Below are 23616 nucleotides of genomic sequence, written 5' to 3' on the forward strand. Positions count from 1 at the left end.
AGTTAGAGAGGTTTAGCGCGGGTCTACCAATCGAGCGATACTGCGCATGTAGCAATCCATTAGCTACCTACTGTATAAGCAAGCATCATGGACCTTAATGCATCCAGCCCTCGGAGCTATATGTTATACACTTTCATTCCATGTTTTATACTGTTAGAGTTTTCAACAGATATTTGGGAGCTCATACATCGACTTGTACAAAATGAAGCTAGTGTGCGCTGTTTATGCTTCTTATGACTTTTTACCAAGTGTGATCTTAAATTCTATGTATTATTTGCCTGGTATATTCTTTACATTGATTTAAAAAATAGTATTTCTTTGTAGAAGTCTTCTTAAACAGGTGATAATCTTATGGAGAGGCTGGAAATACATATTCTAAGCTTGAGTTTATTTAATTGGTCAGCATTAAAAATTGGAGTTGTGTTCACTTGCAGGTTTTGTCAGGATGTGAGAATGGAAACATGTTGTTGTGGGACGGAGGGCTGATCAAGGTGGAGATAAGTCGAAAAGGAAAGAAGCCATGTCATCAGGGTCCGATTCAACAGATCATCATGGATGAAGGAGAGCTGATGAGTGTTGGAGAGGATGGCTGTGTTAGGGTATGTAGCATCCTGTGATACATAGCAGCATGTGGTATGTAGCAGCATGTGGTATGTAGCAGCATGTGCTATGTAGCAGCATGTGCTATGTAACAGCATGTGCTATGTAGCAGCATGTGGTATGTAGCAGCATGTGCTATGTAGCAGCATGTGGTATGTAGCAGCATGTGCTATGTAGCAGCATGTGCTATGTAACAGCATGTGCTATGTAGCAGCATGTGGTATGTAGCAGCATGTGCTATGTAGCAGCATGTGGTATGTAGCAGCATGTGCTATGTAGCAACATGTGCTATGTAACAGCATGTGCTATGTAGCAGAATGTGTTATGTAGCAGTATGTGCTATATAGCAGCATGTGCTATGTAACAGCACATGCTATGTAGCAACATGTGCTATGTAGCATCCTGTGTTATGTAGCAACATTTGGTATGTAGCATCATGTGATATGTAGCAGCATCAGCATGTGGTGAATTCACCTTCCACTCTACTCTATAACATGTTACTAGAGATCAAAAACTTTGACAGATCGTTGGATGTTCAGGCTAGGTATACCTTTAGAAACTCAAGCTAGGTCGACCTTTAGATACTCAGGCTAGGTAGACTTTTAGATACTCAGGCTAGGTAGGCCTTTAGATACTCAGGCTAAGTAGATCTTCTGGATACTCAGGCTAGGTAGACCTTTGGATACTCAGGCTAGGTAGACATTTTGATACTCAGGCTAGGTAGACATTTTGATACTCAGGTTAGGTAGACATTTTTATACACAGGCTAAGTAGACCTTTAGATATTCAAGCTAGGCAGACCTTTAGATACTCAGGTTAGGTAGAGCTTTGCAAAGGATCTGGTTTACTCTCCCTAAGTTCTTCAACAAGCATGTCCTGCAGTGTCTAATCAGTTTGCATCCATTTGCTCTTTTGGTCGGCCATCTACACACATGGCTGTTAAGTGCTAGCAAGAATGCTTTTTTTGGCTGGTAGCTAGTGAGATTTCAACTTCTTTACCTATGAAATTGCTAACTACAATTTTGTTCCGACTTTTGCAAATACCACTGATAATCACCTTTAGAACTTGAGCTATAGCAAGCAGCACATTGCTTGACACACTCTCAAATTTCAACTGTTCTCTGATCATTACATATATTTTCTGTTTTTTTCATGTTTTTTGCTATCGGTGTTACTGTGGATACGATGAGGTTTAAGTTGTTTTGCTTGTAAACCACTTCAATGTGTGAGTGGAAAATTCCCACAAGGCTTCGGCATTGTTGCTTCATACCATCTGGCCATATGTAGCTTTTCAGTATATAGAGTGCAAATGTTATCGAACTCAAGCTGTAGACAATTCTTAGTGCAATCTCTTTTCAATGTTGACAGTCTTGTTAAGCTTCTAGCAAAGTCTACACAGATAAACTCTGCTGTCTCAAAACACTTGTTGAGAACCTGTCTGCCAATAGCATAGTTGTCACCACAGTAGTAATCTGGTTATTCTCATAAGGTTGTGTCTAGGACAACTGCAGCAGGTTGCAGCTCATTATAACTAACTCACTGCGCTTGACAGGTGTGGGACTTTGAGACTATCGACAATGCTGACTCAACAGATGAGACAGGGCTGTTTGAGATGGAGCCAATGAATGAGATAAAAATAGGAGGACAGGAGCATGTTAGTCTAATGTCTATCGTCAAGTCGGTAGATGAGGCAGAAGAGCCCACAATCTGGTATGCCCAGGTAAGGATCTTAGGTTTTTCTTGATGCATTATTTTGTGTGCGAGTACTTGAACATCAGAATTCTGCCATAATGAAATAGTCTGTAGCCGCAAACTGATGCCTTCAAGTTTATTCATATCCTCTAGTAGTTGCTGGTTTTTGTCTTCTCTTAGTTTTTCAATAAGAAAAGAGAAGACAATCCTTGGTTTTGGAGCTATGTTAACCTGAAGGTCTATTTTAAACGCCAAGTTTTCAAGCGAGATGCAATTTCCTGCTCACATGTCATTATGTCTATACTGCGCAGTACACAAAACTAATTTCTTTAGATTATACAGTACATAAAGCTCAGATCCATAAATTGTACATTGCATGAAGCCAAAATCTTTACAAATCCTCCACATGTTCTTTGTGCTTGAACGAAAAGAAGCTCATGAACACCGTTTTCCTTGTAGTAAATGTATAAAAATGTGTATGAGCCATAAATTGTTTGGTACTTACTCTGTAAAACGATTGCTTGACCTGCTTGATAAATTGAGGACCTCGATAATTCTATTGTTCAACATAGATTAACTCTATTGTTCAGCATAGATTAACATAAATTATTCAATGTAGATTAAATATATTTACAAGTTTCTAGAATTATATTTTAGCTGTTACGATTAATGCTATTATTATTAATACTATTATCACGGTTAAAATATATGCTGGTACCTCTTTTAGGATGCTAATGGAGGAATCTGGAAGCTGGACCTTTCCTTTAGCCACACATCAGCCACCCCTGAGAGGTTGATGTATTACCATGCAGGAGCCATAGCTGGTTGTTCAGCATCTCCAGTCACTCATCTTGTGGCTACTACCGGTGCTGACAAAACAGTCCGAGTTCATGATTATGTCAACAATGTGACTATCTGCGAGAGTCTGCTCAATGCTGAGGGAACCAGCATAATCTGGGCTCCTAAACTTGTAAGCAGTTTGTGTGTTTTTGCAGAGAGGGTTGTGGAGATTTTCGCAAAACTTTGTTTAGAAAGTGTTGAAGTTTTTCTAATTAATACGTTATTCTTTCTCTAATCAGTATGTGTTACTTTGTATAACCACTATTATCATTGCTGGCTTGCTCTCCTATCAAAGTTGGTTAGAATATCACCAATTTTGTTAAGGTTTGAGTGTTAATTTGGAAGACTATTCAACGTGGTAATAAGGTCCAAATTCAGTGTTTGGACAAATGCTCTGTCTATAGTCTATACTAAGGATGACAGACACTTTGTAGCAAATTTTCTTTGTATGATATCACTGAATTATTACACAAGTAGATTTTATTTTGCTTTTTTGCCACTACAGGTAGACATTAAAGGTGCGACAATAATCGCTGGGTTTGGTGATGGAGTCGTCCGATCATTTGTTTTAAGCAAGAAAGATGAGTCTAGCAATAGGAAAGGTGCCAGTGAATCAGAGTTGCTTCTCACTCAGGTTAGACAACTCTCAACTTTAATCTGTTTGTATGTCGTATGTTGAGTGCAAAATTGTTGTAACCTCCCTTATGTTCTATATGAAGTTACAACAATTTTGTACTTTACAACATACTCTGTATTGCACCAAGATTGTTTTACTAGTATTAGCAAGAGAATCTTGCTTAACAATTACTTATACAACAATGATAAGTTTTTGACATTTCACACCACTAGTAGGATATCTAGTGACTTGGGTAACTTAGATGCGCATCCTAAGGCAAAGCCTTCTCGTAACAAGTTATGAACGTTCTTAGCACCTCTAAATTGATTAAAATTGTTATCAATAGGCCAAAGTCATAATATCCTAATGACTGTTGATTTTCTTTCTGGTGTATGGTTTTTAGGCTAATGTTTTGTTTGCGTTATAGTGTCATTCTGATGTTGAAGAGTTTGTAAAATTAGGTTTCTGAATACAAAAGATACTGCAAAAAATATAGAACTGGGTTTTCTAGAACGGGTTTCTTTTGAACTGGTTTCTGTTGTGTTTATAAATACTGTAGCTGAATATTTTGATTGATCTCTGTTAGTTATGCTGAGCTGTCAGTCACTCTCATAATTCCTTTATCCTCACACTTACACTTTCCTTTACGCCTGCGATACATGACTCAGTCTATATTTTTTACAGGTATTTAAACCTCATGTGAAGGCTGTAACCTGCATGGCATTCGACAGCGCCGGAGAAACACTTGCCACTGCCAGTGAAGACGGAAGTGTCTTCTTTTTTAATGTCTCCAACAAAGAGTATAAACCTATTGGCTTCGTCAGCGTTGCCGGCAGCGTCACTCACATCTCTTGGTCACCTGGTGCCTATGTAAGTATTACACAATGCCCTAATGCATTTATAGTTCTTTTTCATCTATAGATTAGTATTCTAAGAAAGGTTTGTCCCTTTTTTGACCATCTCTATCACACTGTCAGTTGAACTTGGAATGAGAATAGAGCTCTGATTGGCTCAGAAAATTAAGCTGCAGTTACATTGGCCAATGACAGCCTCCCATTGTTGGCCGACGATGAGCAAGTTCTGGAAATATCAGCCCAGCCTGATAAACTGGCCCAAATTTTATGGTTTACTGGTTTCCTTCGTTTGATGTATGTGAAGGTGTTCAGAGTGGGAGTCAAATCTATTATTGCCTCTACACATCATGTGATTGCTTAAGCAGCCTGAAATTCATAGCTGGTAGATCACTTTACTGAGAACTATTATAAAATCAATTAGTCAGCAAGCCCAATAATATAAGCCCGCTGCTTCCTTGCTTTTTGCATAAGCTCGCTGCATTTGATTTTTTACTAGCGTCTTTCTTTTGGCATGTAATGAAGAACATCATTTTTTATGATTACCAATGCTATTAAAAAGTAATACATACTTCCAGTAAAATTGAATTCTGTAGGTTTTTATAGCTGTTTCTCTTATGTATTCATTCATCATGCTTTCCTTTGTTTCTGTTTTATCGCTGCTCGCTTCATATTTTTTAAAATGATTCTCAGCTGCTGGACTACTCCGCGTCAATTCTACTTTCAGAAAAAGAATTCGCTACTGGTTTGCTGCGCAAATGGCTTTGCCCAAGAGATTGAATGCCCAGAGCCAGGCACCTTCGATACATCCCGTTCTTATCAGATAGAGGGCCTCGCAATCAGGACTCATCAGTTTAAGAGTGTGAAGTAAGTATCTTTGACTTAAAGTTAGTGAAAAATATTTACATAAAAACAGAAATATTTCACCTTTTTTTGCTAAATAATTGTTGATTTTTCAGGCCTTTTGTCTAGACATTTATAGGAGTTATCTTCTCATGTTTACAGAGCCATCTTTCGTTTTTGAGATAAAATTTTCTCTTACTGAGTGAGAATCGACAAATCTCTCACATTGGGTTTCATTCTCTCAGTTTCTACATTTGAAAGTGTAATTATTGCTCTTTGCGTCCATCTAGGTGTTCCTTGTATCAGGCCCATATTCCCTAGGGCGGCTGGCCGGCTGAGCCGCCCCAACTTTTTAGGAACTTTCCGCGGCTAAGTACAGTCAAACTCGCATAACTCGCTCTCGGATAAAATGTAACATTTCATCTCGAACAGGAGATTAACTAAAACAGATTTGTTTGGTTCGTTCCCAAATATTGCTTCGTATTGCTGCAGATAACTCGACCTCAACATCATTTACTCGAACAGTTATTTTCCCAATGGCTAAAGAGACGGTTTTTATCGCTGTAAAATGTCACTTTATTTCAAGCCATAGAGACAAACATCCACTTTTAGTAGTTCTTAGGCGTCATTATTATCATCCGTGGCAAAATATTCTTATTAACAACTTTTATAAAGGTTTGCAAAAGTTCAAGTTTTACCAAACATCCGCTTGGCCATGTCCCATCGAAAGCGTGGAAACCTCCGGATGGACTTAAAATAAAATCGGCAAAATTGATCTTGGTTAAAATGCTCAAAAGAAAAAGATGTCTTTTTTTCTGAGCGTTTTAACTGCGGTCAAGTTTTGCCTATTTAAATCTAAAAACATTCCTGCAGTCACATCACCTAAAACAAATATCAAAAAATAGAAAAATGTTGATACTTGCCGATAAATTTTTTTTAAAACTTCTCATGAGAAGCCCGGCTGAGGCCCTACATGAGAGAAACCTTTTGGGGGGGGCTTACACCTCCCCCTCCTATCATTTCATAACTAGTCGCCTAACATTAGCCGCCCCAACTTTCAACCAGTGAATACAGGCCTGCCTTGTATTGACTCCACAGGTTTGGGGCACTTTGCCTTAATCTGCCTTAGAGGTTTCTACAAATTCAAACAGAGTCTGTCATAATATTTACGAATATCTGGCCATCAGCTTTTTTTTTTAACTATAAAGCGTAGAATATAGTTCTATTGGCTCTATTTAAACTAAAATTATTGTTATAAGAAAATCTATTAAACGATGATAACTCGTCAAAATCAACCTTGAATTAAATGTATTCAAAATTCCTTAAAGTTTTTTTTGAAGTTATATCCAAGAGTTGGGTCTCTATTAGGTCAGAGCTGAGGCACGAGGAAGAGTTGGAAAGGAAGCGACTGGAGGAGGAGGCAGCCAAGAAGAAGAAGGACGAAGAAAGGCGGCTGCGAATAGAGCGAGGTCTTGCGTCTGCTTCTGATGATGAAGATGAAGGTATTTGTAATAAAGCTACCTTTATGTGCGGCAACTCTCATGACAATTCCTGAATTGCGTATAAAATGTTCAATAAACAAGCAATACTAAAGCTAAACTATTCAGGCATTAAGATGTGCGTAAAACAACATAGTCATGTTAAGTAATATGCTGTCATACAAATAAAAAATCTAGCTTTGTTATTGTGCTTCTGTATTATGTATTGCAATTTGTTTAATAAAATCACAACTTTAACAACTCTCAAAAGTTAAAGATCACAATTTTTTTTTGTTGATTAGTTTGATAATTCATGCGACTCTGGTTTTAAAGTAACTTTTCTCGAAATTTTTAAAAAGTTCGTAAAAAAAAGAAATCGTTAAAAGAAATCATAAAGCTGCCTGCAACTATAGATAACTACTTTAGCAAATCAAGAAGAGGCTAACCAATGAGTAGCCAATCAATGAGTAGCCAATCAATGAATAGCCAATCAATGAGAAGCCAATCAATGAGCCAATAAATTGGTAGCCAGCCATTGCATAGTCAATCAATTAGTAGCCAATTAATGAGTAGCCAGTCAATGGATAGCCAATCAATGAGTAGCCAGTCATTGAATTGCTGTTGGACGGAGCCAGCATTTGTCAAGGTTGCATTTTGCATCTGCTTCAAGACACAGTTTCATTATATCAACCGCCATGTTTTTATTAAGTGTAAAGGTTGTGTGTTTCAGAAGAGGTAGACGCTAAAGAGGAAGAAGAGGAGTGGAAGCCTTATATCCCATCAACTCCTTCAGCCATACTTCAGGGATATTACTCTATGGACGAGCCTGGTTGGTGCTTCTTCACTTTTTCTGTCTGATTAAGATTGATTTCAGAGGCCTGTCTCACTTAGTGTCGCCAGAGATTTAAAAGCCAAGCTGTTATATCATATTGGTTTTTAATGTATAAAGCATCGCTTTGGAGTTTTTGATAGTCATAGGCTTTTTGTGGAAGCAGTATATTGGTTAAACCATTAATCGCTGTTCTTAATCTGAAAAATAGTTGGTCAGGTAAAACCGAAATGTACATGTATTATTAATATACAGATATATGTTATAATAATAATATAATATATAATAATATGCAAAGTGTATAATAATATATTAGTATAGATTAAATGTATATTAATAGTATACGTTTATATATTATTAATCTTATTATAATATTCATATATTATTATTAGTTATAATAGTGATAATATACGTAATATAATTGTATGTATATTAATAATATGTATTCCCACGACCAAACGAGCGGAGCGAAGTTTGAGAGTTTTTATGATAAATGCATGTGCACACAACTTACGAAAATTATTCATCAACAATGAGACGAACCCTTGTTTTGAAATTTCATCAACAAATTTAACCACCGTTTTGTAGAGTCGGTAAAGTATAATAACGATACAAAACACATACAAACCAATTTAAATATGTTACCAAGTCTTTGCAAACCGTCGGTATTATCTTAAAACTTACCCATCTGATCGGATTATACAAAAATAGACAGATTTATTTGGATGAAAATTGCCACAAAACGCTTGAAAAGCTCGGTTTAATAAAAGCTAAGACTGAAAATTGAAACGCCAATAAAGCCGTGCGACAGATAGTAGAACTATTTAGCAGTGCGCATTTCACGAGAAAATTTTGCTAATTTCACAAGTCTATGGCCTTGTTTACTTATAATCGAATTTATTCGGTGGTTTCTGTAATAAACGTAGACCGTTTGAGGCGTAGACCGATTTATTGGTACGAAATTGTGGTACACAGTTTATCAGCCTATGTTTGTTTTGTCTAATCACCGAAGGTTTCATTGAACTATTTAAAATGTTAGCCGAAATTCTTTACAACTTATATACAAGCTAGGGCCGAACTACAATGCCCCTTTATGACGAGGCATTCTTCTCGATCTAGCATTGGGTTTGACAATACACAAGAGTCAAGGTCCTACCACGGCTAAAGCTGCTGTCATTGATATAGGCCACCGCGTAATGACCGCTGGAATATCGTTTGTTGCTCTTTCTAGAGTTCGAAACATCAATGACTTACTTGTTAACAACTTCGCTAGGGAGCACATCACTCAATTAGCTATCAATGGCCAAATCTTACAACGTAAAAGAAAGGAGACTAAACTGCGCGACCTTTAACAGATACTGTATAGCCTACTTATAACAGATATTGTAATATCAACAATTAACCAATTATTTGTATACCTGGTTTCAACCCAACATTACCTCCAAAATAAATTGTTAGAATCGTGCTCCCTCAAATTTATTTTATATCATCTCAAACAAGTCTCATTTACACTATACTCTGTCAATTCCTGCTGAGAACTACTTTTTCAACAATCAACAGTACCCTTTCTTTTTTCCATTATCACTTTGGTCGTGGGCTGTATGACAGTGGAATTTCTAGTATTTATATACATTATTAATATACAGGGTGCTGTCATTACTAATATTTCACCAACTTTATAAACAATTATTTGAAGCCCTTTATATCTCCATTGGTGTCAAAATTGAATGGAAGTTGTCTCTCACGCTCTAGGGACATTTTGGCTGTCTATGGATGACTTTGATGCCGGCTACCTGTACCAGTGTAAATTCACTGATGAGGGGGAACTACAGAGAGTTCCAGAAGACGAAAGATACAAACCAATCAGAACAGTTGCAGTTGACGATCTTGGGGAGACTCCGATTTCAGTTATTCACTTCAGGTTTGTTGGTCCCATTATCCAGCTGATTGTTGGATTCATCTACTCTTTCTCACTAGTAGTTTGTGATGTAAATGATTCGATAGAGATATTAATGCTTCAGTTTCACAATTCAAGGTCCTTCAGTCTACTCCTTCTTTTCTCTTGGTCTCACTCTTGTGTATAGCTAATGTCTTAAAGCATTCCATAGGTCAGTTATGTTAATACCAACCAATTGAATTGTGAGTCGTTGTAATCTTTCGTTAGCCAATCTATCATGTTAGCTAATAGAAGGCCTTTAGTAATTCTCGAGAGTCTATTGAAATCATCCAAAGGGATGTCCCATCAGGTATGTGTACACTTGTAATGTTTATGAAAAGCTGACTGTAAAGTATGAGTGTAAGTTGAGCCTGAGGTTTTATAAAAACATCTCAAACTTTTCTCAGTCTATCACAATCCTTCGATTTTTTTGATTTTTTATAGTTGGTTTATTTGAAACTTAGCGTATTCTCTAATAGGCATTATGTAAATATGCGCCCAACTCAGTCATGGTAGAACATAACAAGTTAAATTTCTATGGATGTTGTATGTCTGTTTTATTACTCTCACAAACATAATAGCTCTCAAATAAGTCAAATCTTTCGTTTTCTTTGCAGTGATACACATAAGCAGGTGCTTTGTGGTACCCAAACTGGTGTCATCAGGGCTCATCCTCTCTCGTCCGCAGACTTCTCTAACACCAACTCTTATTGGGAGTTGTCCATGCATGACAATCATGTTGGAGCTATATCAGCAATAGAAGTTAGCTATGACGGAGCCTATGTTATCACTGTCGGTATGTATGCTAGTAACAATCGCTTGTAAGTAGAGTGAAAGCTATGTTGTCAGGCCGACATGGATGTAGTTGTTGATTGCTGGGTACTGATTTATAATAGATAACACTGTTATTACCTGTTTGTTGGTTTTGCAAAGTCTTGGCAAAGACAAGCAGTTTCTACGTGTTCTACAATTAGCAAATGCCTTGGTACATCTGAAAAACTTGATGGTCTAGTTTATTCTTGTCATAATGCTTTTTACACATTTCATATTTGCTTTTGACATGTGTCATATTTCTTTTGACATGTAATTTTGGCTTTTGATGTGTCATATTTCTTTTTTGACGTTTTATTTTTGCTTTTGACGTGTCAAATTTCTTTTGACATGTCATCTTTGCCTTTAACATGTGTCAAATTTCCTTTGACATGTCATCTTTGCTTTTGACATGTGTCAAATTCCTTTTGACATGTCATCTTTGTTTTTGACATGTGTCATATTTTTTTTGACATGTCATCTTTGCTTTTAACACTTGTCATTGGGCTTTTGATACTTTTCTTAGATTATCTGTTTCTCCACTGACTTTACTGATGCATGTCATGTTTTATTTTTTGGCTAACATCTTTTGCAACCCTACGCATGATGCATATTACTTGACAGGTCAGGATGGTAACTTCTTTGCCTATAACTACATGTCCCAGAAGGAAGTGGATGAAGAGGTTGTCAAAGCGAAGATCCCATCTGCATTCAAACTTCCTGAAGACAAGCAGCTTCCAGATGATATCGAAGATCCACAAGCTTATAGGTAGCTGCTTATAAGTATTTTAGCCTTTTTCCATACGTTTTAGACCTTTTCTCAAAACAGGCGGAGGTGTCACTATACGGAATTGAATTCTGAATGTCATCCAATTAACGCATGCATATATGGAATTTGTGCTTTAATAGTATTTTATGTACGGGCAAAGCAGTGTCATGGTTTATATACTATAGCCACTTTAAGTTCGCTTTTCTTTCCAATTGGAATGAGATTTTGCTTATCTGGTCATTCAATATAACATTGTTTTGCCCTATAGTATTTACAAATACAAGTAATGCTGTAATATAGTTACAGTTTTCTTTTTTAGTATTGAAGATGCCAAACAAAAGGCTGAGCATGATAAGATGATGAGAGAGGCAGAGGAGCGTAAACAGGAAGTGAGGCGTATCATCACTCAGCTGAGGCGGCAGTTTAAAAAACTGCTAGAGAAGAACCATGAGTTGCCAGTTCATCTTAGGCTTGATTCCATCGTAAGTCAGTGATGACTAGGAGCTCGACTAGTTTTCATTCAGATTGGAATTGTCTGCCCCTACTAGTCAATTATAGATTAACTCCGCATTGTAGTCTGTGCTCCAATAAAGTGGTCAATTCATAGATTTACGAAGTCTGCTAATTATTCTAAGTCATGAATTTAACTACGACAGTAAATCTTGATTGTTTCTTATTAACAAGCTCATGGCTCGTTGAACTAATTAGAGTTAGAGTCGTCTGCTCGTGATTTTGGGTAGCTCTATGCCTGACTACTGTAGCAATGGTAGTAGCTATTTTTTGTACTAAAACGACAAATCATATTTAACTAGGAATTTGAGATGGATCCAGAGATTAAGAAAGAGCTTGCAAGGCAGACACAAGAGAAGATAGACACGGTCAAGAAAGAACTAGCCTGGGATTCTGAAAAACAACAAATTGCTCTCGATAAGCTTAAGATGAGGTATAGTTAAAGCTTTTTTGGGATCAATTGCTTATAGTGACATCATTACACCAAGTCTATCTGATTTGCTAGATGATTCTGTATGCGTGTGATCGACAACACTTATCTGATCACTGGAGCTGTTGCTCTGTAAACATGCAGATCAGCCATTTTGCTATTGCTGGGCTATTGTGATCTCAGTTCACATATCATGGTCAAAAGTGGAATCTAATCTTTTTTAGTGTCCCCATCCAATCATGCAAGTTTTACAATACCTACTGCATTTTGAGAAAGGTGAAAAAAAACACAAGAAATGGATGTTTTTAACTGTTTTTAGACTCATTAAAGGTTGTTTGTTGTTTTTAAATGTGTTGTATTTTTGCCAAATTTATCAAACCCATATGATAATTATATTTTGAGGTTCAAGTGAGTTAGAGGGTTGTTAGTGCCTTATTAAAATGAACAAACAATATAGTATCAGTATAAACAGTATAAACAATATTAAATGTCAGTAAAGAAGACAAAAAATCTCTAGAAAATACGTTGGAAAAAAGAATACAACTTTTATTTAAAGTGGCTTGTGTGCCTATCAATCATGACATGACAGGTACCTGTGGTATGTTTTCAATAGGTTCAAGGCGATGGTCGAGTGTGAGAGGATAGTTGTCAAATCATTTAAAAGTACATATGAAGTATCAACATACAGAGCAGCAAAGCTGTCTGACGACTTCTACTCCCTTAAGGCTGAGCTCGAACAAAGGAAGGAGACGTCTATGTCCAAAGCTCGCTCTGACCTTAGCAGAGATCCCAGTTTACTAAATGGTAAATATAACTCCTCTAGTTAATGGTTGAGATTAAGTGAGGAACTCTGGGAGAAGTTTGCTGCCCTCAAATGCAACATATGACAGCTTATAAAGCTATAAAATATATGACATTATTATATTTTAAGTATTTGTCGCGCAACTTCAATTCTAACCAATTTAAGTTTTATTTGTGATTTGTATCAAATCATCAAACTTTGATCGCTATAGAGTATAATTGTTTCCTATTTTTATTGGTTTGTTTAGCGTACTTGTGTTAGTGTAAAATACCATTTTAAAAGGCCTTCAACAATTTTAGTACATAATATGTTTTTTGTAAGTTATCTTATGTCTCTCATCTTAATACCTGAGTGTGGTTTGCATGAAGCCTAAAGTAGATGTCATAACATCTAAATACACAGTGTGCATGTTTATACAACATGCATTGCCTATAGTAATCATGCCTACATCACATGGCTTGTCTGTGGTGAATATGCTTGTGCAGCATATCAAATAAATAGTTGACTTGCCCTATATATAATATGCCTATAGCAGACATGCCTGTCATATACATTGCCTATAGAAATATATATATACATTGCCATGCCAATACAACATACTATATATATATCATGTCTATCATACTTGTTATTAAGTTCCAGAAAGCTCCAAACTTCCATTGGTGGTGTCAGACGCTCTTGTATAGATGAAACGATTAGTCATATCCTTAAAGTCCAATGCTGCCAAACCTTTCAAGGTTGAAAATTTGAGACAACAACTATTGATTGTTTATAAATAACAAATAACAATACCTGCAGCGGAGTGAATGGAATAAGTCAGAATTGAACATATAGCCTGTCTGTACTCTTGTAAAACGTGGTTCTTTGACTTTAAAGAATGTATCTTATTTATTAATAAATACTAAGAAACCTATTCATTTGTCTAAAATTGCAACAATCGCTAAGACAATTCGAAAGTTTTTCAAAGGAATATTTCTGATTGAAAATTTTTGATGTATGTATATTACCAAATTTACAATGGCAGATGCATGAACATGCTGAGCATGTCTAATATGTTGTACATGAGTTTGAATGTTAAAGCTTGTACAATGAAATGTTTATCTGACATCTGTATGTTTGTCACTTTTATTCATCTTCTGTTTTATGTGTCGTGTTTTCTTGTCTTTATAGCCACGCCGCATACCGCAGGTTTGTTACTTTCTTCTTAGATACTAAAGTCCAACTTTCTTTAGTGGACATTTGTCATAGTATGCAGTACTTGTACACAGACTAGCTTAAGCTGAGCTAGCTGATGTAATGCTCCCTTAGACACAACTTCAGACAACATGTTTTCAACTCACTGCAAAACAGCCATTTGACAGTGAGAATAATTTGAACATCGTAAGGTTGAGAATCAGAATTCTACATAATTCATGTACATCAGATTTTATCATACTGCTAACATTTCAAAAACTTCCGTTTGATTTCCAAGTTGATCTCCAACAAGTTTAAACTTGGCTGGTTAGCTTTTTTCCAGATTGGAATCGACTAGTCTTGAACTTGTGTCTAACCATTGGCTAGTTGTCTGTTCCTTTATGTCTCTCCTTAACTTGAAGCTCTCCTGTCCTAGTGTTAGTTGGTCGGCATATGAGCGTCACATAGCTTTTTCACTATTTCCATGTATTTGTACATTTTGTTGGTTGGAAAAAAATCATCTTCAAATAGCTTATATTTGTTGCTCAGACTCAAGTAAAAATTAAAGCTGGCATTTCTTCTAGCTGACGCCGTGTTGTATTAATACTGAATTTGGGCGTTCATTCTTGAGTTTGATCTTTAGCTGCAAGAAAAGACTCTGCGAGTGGAGATGTTGGAGGTGACAGCTTGGCAGCGAAAACACAAACTAATCTGAAAGGAAGCATGGGCCAGAGGATACAGAAGGCTCTTCAAAAGGTGGAACAGAAGAAGAAAAAGAGAGCGGCTCGAAAAGCTCAGTGGAATGAGTTGTACGCAAATCGACCAGGTAGGTTATGCAGTTTGAGAAACTAGATTATCTACTCTAGAAACTGTATTTAGATACCAAATCTGCAAAATGTACTGGCGCATAGGCTACAATTAGGAGGATTCATGGTTAAAATAAAAGTAAAACTGCTGAGACATGCTTGTAGTTTATAACTTGCACAGTCATCATTTGAATAATTTTATCCCTTTACCTTGTTGTAAAAGACACTAGATATCTATCTGGGTGACTTGATTTCAGCATGGTCCTAGCACTAGATCTAGCAGCTTGTATGATGACCTTTTATTTGCGTGAAAAATCTGCTGTAAAAATAGTAACCAATGTAAATGTTTGCTTGATTCTGAAGTTTTTGCTACTTGGTCTGGTTTTTAATGTATATGCAGCAGGAAGGATGATTTGATTTCATTTGTAGATGATAACTACGAGGACCCAGATGATGTGGCAGCTATAGCGGAGGCACAGAGTAACATGGGAGACTATAAACTGAAGACTGCCGATGACTACGTTGTTCCGGATCATCTGAGAATGAACGTCGAGAAGGCTATAATGAAACTTCTAGTACTCAAAGAGTTGGTAGGTATCACTTGTTGTATGAGTGAGTATTAGTAGTTACTAGAGTTGGTAGGTATCGCTGGTTGTATGAGTTACTATTATAGTTACTAGAGTTGGTAGGTATCACTGATTGTATGAGTTATTGTTAGTAGTTACTAGTAGTTACTATTTCTCTTCTTGAATAGAATGCTTCAAAATAATTAACAAGAATTTGATTGGCCATCGTTATTATTTTGGTCATATAGCATTGGATTAGTTAATTCAAGTTCTTACATCTTTATCTTTTGAGCATAAACTGAATTAGTGGCAGATTGTGACAAACAGAGGCTGGTATTGTGAAAATTCTCACATCATCTGAGCGAGTACTCAGTTCGTAAAATGACGCAGTGAACTTCCACCGTTATTTTGTTGTCCTACTAGAAGCAATTATGGTTTGACCTGTGCTTTAGCTATACACCATAGTCATGTGAATATACTCAGGCTGCTAATAAACCAATCTCAGTCACAGTTAGTAGGTGGAGCCGGTTTCAACTTATGAAAAAGACATTAAACCTAATTTCAGCCTTCTCTAGCCAGTTGTTAGCTTTGCAAGCTGTTATTTTTGTTCCTACTTTTTAAACCAAAGCTTGTTTGCATTAATAAGTTAAATTTTACTTATTCTTGTAGATCCATGAAGTCAAGTATGCGTTCAACAAGAAAGTGTTAGCACTCAGAGATCAAAAAATGGGAATCATAGACCAAATTTCTAACTATGTAGCCGAGCTAATTCAGATCAAAGCTCAGCTCGGTAATGAAAGAGCTAAGGCTATTCCGCCAGTACCTACAATGCATCCCGATGAGCTTCCAGAAAGGTGCGTCACTCTCAATAAAATTAATTAATCAGTTGTTGATTTGCTAGGGGGTGCCTATAACACACCCCCTGGGTGTGCATGTACATTGTAGCACTATTGCATTAGGGTATGACTACTGCATTTAGAGTCTGACTACTGCATTCAGGGTCTGACCACTGCATTTAGGGTCTGACTACTGCATCTAAGGCCTGACACTCTCGATCACTGCCAACGATCGCATCAACTCTCCAATGCCTCTGTCAATATTACCAATAACCCTTCCAACAACTCCATTGACCTCTCTAACGCTATGAATCACTACTAAAAAGTGAATCACTTTTTATCTCTACCGATGACGGCCCTAGCACTACCAATGACCACTCCAACACTACTATTGATCTCTTTAACATTACAAATGACCTCTCCAACACTCAATGCCCTATTTAACACTCAATGAATCATTCTACATAGCTGTTGACCAACCGGCACCACCCCATAAATCCCACTGACTTTTTGCAAGCTGCAGTTACTTATCATAAGGTGATAAATAAAGTATATTTACTTCTTCATATCATGTGAGTTACTTACAATTAGGAATTTCTTGTTAGACTACCTAGTTATCTAGTTTTGTTTGTCTCTCATAATTTGCCAGTCGCTCCAATATTTGCTAGTACAAGCTGAGTACTTCTTACTACATCATCTAACCTTTTGTTTCCCCCTGCAGGAGGATGGAGTATACTAGGGAGTCTCTCCTAGACTTTAAAGCTGAAATGGAGAAACAGGCCATACTAGCCAAGACTGGAGGTACTCAAGGAGGTTTTGGAGGCTTTGGTGGTGGTGGTGGTGGTGCTGGAGCGGAAAAGAAAGCCGGCGTTAAGGTAAGGGGTTGCAGTGGTTCCGGCAAACAGCTTTTTATTCACTTGGAGGTCAACAGTTTTATACCTATAGCCATCTATCAGCCTAAGAGTGGTAAGAGTAGCCCATTATTTTAACTTTCTGTTTATATTATCTCACATCATTCAAAGTAATTCTAGAATTAGAATAATTGGGATTTAAGGAAGCTTTCTAATGCATAGGTAGTGTGAGTAGGTGATATGCATATGGGGTTCAGATCGTCATCCTCACACACCAACCAGTTGTATAGAACTATAGTGGATTTTGTTATGAATTTACTGCATGATAGCAGAGCCGGTGAGGCAGCAGGTAAGCAGGAAACCATCAGTGCTATATTAACAACCATAGCCTGAAAATTTCAGAAATTTTCAACAAGTTTGATGGTAGCTACCACTTCCTGCGTTCATAAGCCTTAGGAATGGGGAAGCGAGAAACAATTAAATTTTTATTGCAATTGCCTCCCTCTGAAATCAACTGCATTTGAAATGTATTTAAGGGAGTTTTATGGTGACTTTTGACTCAAGGTAAATGATGAGAAATGATAAACAGTATGGATGTTAAAGCCCTTCAATTTTGTCTTACAATAGCAATTATTTTAAATGCACCAACCTCCGTGTAGCCACAAAATTTCTGTACATGCAATTAATGAGATGACTAAAAGGTTGACCAATATGGGGTTCAAATCCTTGACATTCAGCTTATTAGATTAAATACTATTTAGCTTATTAGGTCGAACCACCTGAGCTAATCAACCCAGTACCTCCATCAACCTTTCGGAGCCTCAGACATGCTAATCTTTATTCTCTGTACTTTGGGAAAGAAGAAGCAAACGGATGGACAGACAATAGCTAATAATAATATAAATCTTTGTAGGCTAAGCTGTCTGCTCACTATGCAACATCTGAATGTTAGTGTTTTATTAGTTCTATAGTCAGTCATCCTGAGAATAAAATGGTTTTCTCGTCTATAGCATATCATTGAATGTCATAGGGGATAACTCCAAGTTTGCTAAAAGGGTAGGCTTTTCCGATTGCACATTATGTAAACCATTCAGTGATAAGTATGTTTTCACAACTAGAGAATGCAAGTGCCATTTTAGTGTTTCACAAAACATGTATATAAGTTACTGTTGGGAGGGAGGTAAGGTGTTCAGTGTTGAGGTCGTCGTATGAAGAGGCGCATAGAGTGGGCAGTGGACATGCCTGGTTAGTATTAATTGATTTCTCTCCCTCAAAAATATTCCTTCTATGTGTTAACTAAACTCTCACACTCATACGCTGTCATTAAACATTTACCTACACAATAGCCAAGCAAGATCAGATTCCTTCATTCATTATAGTGGTAAATTGTAAATACATCCTAGTTGTTGGTGTATTATGTTCGAGCACTAAAATGTCTTCTCCTAAGTTTGTCAGAACCTGTCAACAATTTTATCTGAAGACTAAATATTTCAATTTCCCTGACTTATATAAACAGTTATGCAGTTTGAATATTTTAGTACAAAGCGTGAAAGTGGATCAGATAAAAATTAACTTGTTTTGCACTTCAATGCAGGGATCTCAGGCACCTGCCAACCCTCTGATGAAGATTAAGTCTATCAAACTTCTCAGTAGTCTGCTAGGCAAAGCGTCTCAATCAAAGACCAAACCATTTCCTCTCTCTCCTACCTCCAGTTCTCATCTTTCGAGGTTTCAGAAAAAAGTAAATGAATGGCTGCTTGTTTTATTATCTTTCTCTCTATTTTTGTTGCTCTCGTTCCTTGCAGTTCCTTGTTCTACTTTCTTGCAAGATCATATCTGTTAATATAATACTTCTCTATGAGTTGCTTGACAGCTCGTAACATAAGTTAAAATTGTATTGGAGCATTTGAAACAAAAAACTCAAGGAAAGGTTGAAGATGCAAATTGTGAGGTTTTTAGCATATATTATCTCGGTAAATGTAACCATATAATAAACTGCCAGTCTCCTTTACTCTCCGCAGAAAATAAATACATGAGTGTATTAGTCGCTAAAATATATGTTTCTCATAAATATAAAAGTATACAGAAGTATATATGAAGTCAATGTGTGTGCGTACAATGAACAATCGTACAGAAAGACTGCACAAGTTCTGCTTACTTACTGGTAGCAAGCTCGTTATATATCGATGGAATGCGATAGGCTCCGCCCTTTTTATCGCAGCGCCTGATCTTCTCATTGTTGCGTAGCTAAGCATGCCGCCAGCTCCCTAGTGGCCGAGTCTCCTGCTGTGATAATGAGACTCGGCCCTGGTCACGGGCTCTGCCGTTACATAACAGTAAAACTTGCCTTATGTTCCTAGAGATACCTAAAGTCTATTTGGGCAACTTTGACATGATACTCCATATGATACTCTAGTTCATTCACATTATGGCACATTTTGAAGAAAGCTGATTAAATTTTGGCACACTCGAAGATCTATGACTATCTAAGGAAGAGATGTCAAACTCAATTGTATAAAGGACCAAAATTCAAAACACAATCTAGATCGCAGGCCGAACAGGATAAACATTTATTGAACACACTAAAACTAAATGTTTTTGGAACATAAATATGGATAAAAAATGACAGGAATATCACTCTGAAACCAACTTCTGATTAAATTGAGGCAATAAGTATGCAGCAAGGCAGCTGAAGCGTTGCATTATGGGATCTGTAGTTCTGTGCAGTATTTTGTCATCAGTGCTCCAAATCAATGGGCTACGAATAACAATAATGTAAAAGGATCTTGCGGGCCTGATCTGATTACAAGGTGGGCCAGATGTGACCCAGAGGCTGTGAGTTGGACACATGTGATCTAAGGCAATGTTTCACCATGAAGTTGTGAAATTTGCTCAAATAGCCTCTGATAAACTCACCTTTTTACTGCTGTAATATCTAAGCGAAGTCTCTTTCTCAATTCACAGAAAGAATCGGTGAAACAAGCAGATAAAGACAGTTCATCAGCGGCTGGTGAGGAAAGCTTTGATCATTTCCTGGAGCGGAGAGCTATTGAGCCAACACCCCTAGAGCTACAGATTCGAAAGGCACAAGAGATTAGGTGAGCCTTTTGTCATCTCTGTTATTATGGCTAAGGAAGCGATGAAACTTTCGGTGTCAAGAGCTGCAGTAACTTTTCTACATCCTAAAACTTAACTTGTCATTATCTTTCAGTTTGGGTTTGTCAATTGAACACTCGCAAGATCCTTCTTTCTCGCCATGCAACTTACTATATTGTTTCAGTCTCTCTTTTTCTGCATGCAGTTAACTTGCTCTCAGTATAACCTTTTGTTGGCGTTGATAGTCATTTTAGTGTATCAAGACTTCTGGTGGCTGGCTAATTCAAGACTGTTTTATTTTTACATTACAAACAATATATATGTGTATGCAAGTCATCAATGATTCACCATAGTGACGATTTCAGGTGCAAAGACAACAGCACCGAGAAACAAACATATTGCCACATTATTGCAATTGTTGACAGTATGATTCAGGTGGCATACTTATGACCCTGATACACTACATCCCTTACCAATTTTACAAAATTGAAAGCTTACGTAATACAGGTACATAGGCTACAAAGGAGGATATGACAATTTTTGACAATTCAATAAACATATAAACATATTCCTTCCTTTTCTTCCAAAAGCAGAAATATTCACATGAAACATATGCAAGATCTGTTGAGAAGTTCACACAGTACTAACTCAAATTCTGGCTGGACTAAACTAGAAACACTACACACAGTAGATAGCAGAGAGACATCACACACAGTGAATGGCTGAATAACGTCACATTTCAAAATTGAGCAAACAGTGCTGACTGGCTAACTGACTAGTAGATTTACTGGCTAAGCTGACTGACTTAAAACAGGGAATCGTCGTCCTCGTAGTCAAATAATTTCTGTGCCTTCTCAACAGCTCTGATGTTATTCTTTGGGCAGGCAGGGGCTTTTGCTAAATGACCGTTGCCCCCACATTTAAAACATGCGCGCCCTTTTGCTGGGCACTTGTGGTTAATCCGTTGCTCTAAACCACAATCACCACAGATTGCTTGTCCCTTGCTGAAACAATTCCTCTTGACTGCATTCATTTCAGATTTCACATCTGGAAGTGTAATCTGCTCTATAGCGACCTTGGCATTTGCTTCTTGCAATAACACAGTAATATCAGTTAGCTTTGATTCCTCAAGTGCGATCAGCTTTGACCTCAGCATTGTGTCCCGCATGCCACGTAGAAATTGTTCCACTAGGTTGACGTCCAGACTACTGGCAAACTCACATTGGCGAGCTGTCCTTTTCAAGCGGCTGACATATTCATTGAGATTCTCACCCGAATTCTGTCTCATCTCTCTGAATGAAAGTCGTTCCACCAGCCAGTGCTTTGACGTACCAAAGTGCTTGCATACAAGGTCAACTAGGCCACTGTATGTCAAATCCTTAGGCTTCTGTGGGGCTGCCAGATCTCGTATTGTATCGTATTGATAGCCTTTTAAGCCCATGAGCAGCATGTGCTGACGAGAGTCTCCCGTAACCTTGTTCACAGCAAAATATATCTCCAACCGCTCCAAATATGACTCAACACTCGTAGAGTTGTCAAATTCTGGCAAATTAGCCATGGCTTTATTATCTGGCATCCTCGTCGCCAATTTAGTGTATCAAGACTTCTGGTGGCTGGCTAATTCAAGACTGTTTTATTTTTACATTACAAGCAATATATGTGTATGCAAGTCATCAATGATTCACCATAGTGACGATTTCATGTGCAAAGACAACAGCACCGAGAAACAAACATATTGCCACATTATTGCAATTGTTGACAGTATGATTCAGGTGGCATACTTATGACCCTGATACACTACAGTCATCAACCTAATGATGGTTTTTGTTACATGCCAAAAAAATGAAAATACAGAAATCAGGAATAATTGAGTGGGTTCAACAAAAGAGCCTTAAAAGTTGTTAATCTAATTGTGGGCGAGTGGAGATAGTGGGTTGTAGTAACAGAAAGTTCATAAATTGAAATATACGATGGTGGATGTAGTATGTTGGTGTCATTGAATTGTAAATTTGATATTTATCTTATGTATGAGGGGACAACTACAATATGTATACTATATGTAGTTGACAACTACTATATGTACGCCAAAGCAAAAAAAGAAGATAGAAATCAGGATTTAATTTGTGATTTGAACAGACGTGTTTCAAAAGTTAGTAATCCAATAGTATTGTTGAGGAGCCAGGATAGTGAAGGTTGTACTAACAGAAAGTTCATAAACTGAAACATATGATGGTGGTTGTAGTATGTTGGTGGTTATATTGTCCTAACCCCCAGAGCATTCTGCCACACCGCTCATTAGACAAGCGTTCTTTGCTACTTTTTCATTATCTCAGATCTTCGACAGTGAAACTTTGTCCCTTTTTTCATAGAAAGAATTGCTAAAACGATGCAGTGTAATTTATTAGTCACATCTTTCAGTTTGAACTAGAATCAGATAATGTATATATTCACATCATTTTAGGTTGCTTTACCAACAAGATTTTCTTCTGCGGAAGATCTCTGAAATGCTGGGAAGGTTTGACTCAGAGCTGCGTTACCTCTACTTTGAGAAGCTCAAACTGGATGTTGACTTGAAGAATGCTGATTTGCGGTACATTATTCTGTTTGAGGAGTTCCTCTTGCTCAAAGAGTATGAGAAACATGAAAATACACTCGGAAACAGACTCGCTGCCAAACAGCAGGAGAAGATCGACCAGCAGACGAAGGTGGGTGGGGTTATAAGTTTGATAGAAAACATTATAAGGTGTTAAATGTGTATCAATAACAGATTGCTTTAAACTCTGAAAACTTGCAACTCTCAATTGTGTAGGCTAGTCTCACTACAATATGACAGAGTTGGGTTAGAGGGTTTTTGTGCGTGACATTAGAAGCTCTCTAAGTTGACAGTCAAATCCACAAAATGAAAGATAATATGATCAGCTACCGAAATTTAATCATTTTAACTTGTGTTGTTTTTAAGCGTTAAGTTAATTTGAAGTTATTTAAACATTTAATCATTTTATGTTTATCAAGCTAATGAATTTTCAACATTTCAGACAGCAGAGGTCGCTCAGAAAATTGAAATTAAGAAGAAGGACATTGAGAAGCTGCAGGAAAAGGAGAAAGCTCTGCATGCCATGTTCATTCAGTCCTTGGGAGATAACAACAAATTTAGCGACTACCTTACTAAAGTCTTCAAGAAAAAAATAAAGCGCTCAAAGAAGAAGGAGAATGCAGGGGGAGGTAACTACACTCATGTTTTGTTGTCACAATCATTCATGCATTACATATGCCATTATTACG

General features: G+C 37.2%; 1 protein-coding gene across 1 annotated transcript in view; it reads left to right on the forward strand.

Annotated features, from left to right (window-relative positions):
- The window catches only part of LOC137388788 (cilia- and flagella-associated protein 44-like), a 32012-nt gene that overhangs the window by 4206 nt on the left and 4190 nt on the right, over window positions 1-23616 (forward strand). The window contains exons 6-26 of the mRNA XM_068075238.1: window positions 435-599; window positions 2153-2320; window positions 3020-3262; window positions 3638-3766; window positions 4433-4618; window positions 5327-5466; window positions 6811-6944; window positions 7651-7749; window positions 9502-9670; window positions 10303-10481; window positions 11120-11264; window positions 11584-11746; window positions 12077-12207; window positions 12818-13008; window positions 14823-15005; window positions 15415-15575; window positions 16221-16405; window positions 17109-17262; window positions 20203-20336; window positions 22796-23043; window positions 23374-23556. Of these exons, the coding sequence (XP_067931339.1) occupies window positions 435-599; window positions 2153-2320; window positions 3020-3262; window positions 3638-3766; window positions 4433-4618; window positions 5327-5466; window positions 6811-6944; window positions 7651-7749; window positions 9502-9670; window positions 10303-10481; window positions 11120-11264; window positions 11584-11746; window positions 12077-12207; window positions 12818-13008; window positions 14823-15005; window positions 15415-15575; window positions 16221-16405; window positions 17109-17262; window positions 20203-20336; window positions 22796-23043; window positions 23374-23556 (3490 nt within the window). The remainder of the gene's footprint in view (window positions 1-434; window positions 600-2152; window positions 2321-3019; window positions 3263-3637; window positions 3767-4432; window positions 4619-5326; window positions 5467-6810; window positions 6945-7650; window positions 7750-9501; window positions 9671-10302; window positions 10482-11119; window positions 11265-11583; window positions 11747-12076; window positions 12208-12817; window positions 13009-14822; window positions 15006-15414; window positions 15576-16220; window positions 16406-17108; window positions 17263-20202; window positions 20337-22795; window positions 23044-23373; window positions 23557-23616) is intronic.

Source organism: Watersipora subatra, chromosome 2 (assembly GCF_963576615.1).
Source record: "Watersipora subatra chromosome 2, tzWatSuba1.1, whole genome shotgun sequence".
NCBI lineage: Eukaryota > Metazoa > Bryozoa > Gymnolaemata > Cheilostomatida > Watersiporidae > Watersipora > Watersipora subatra.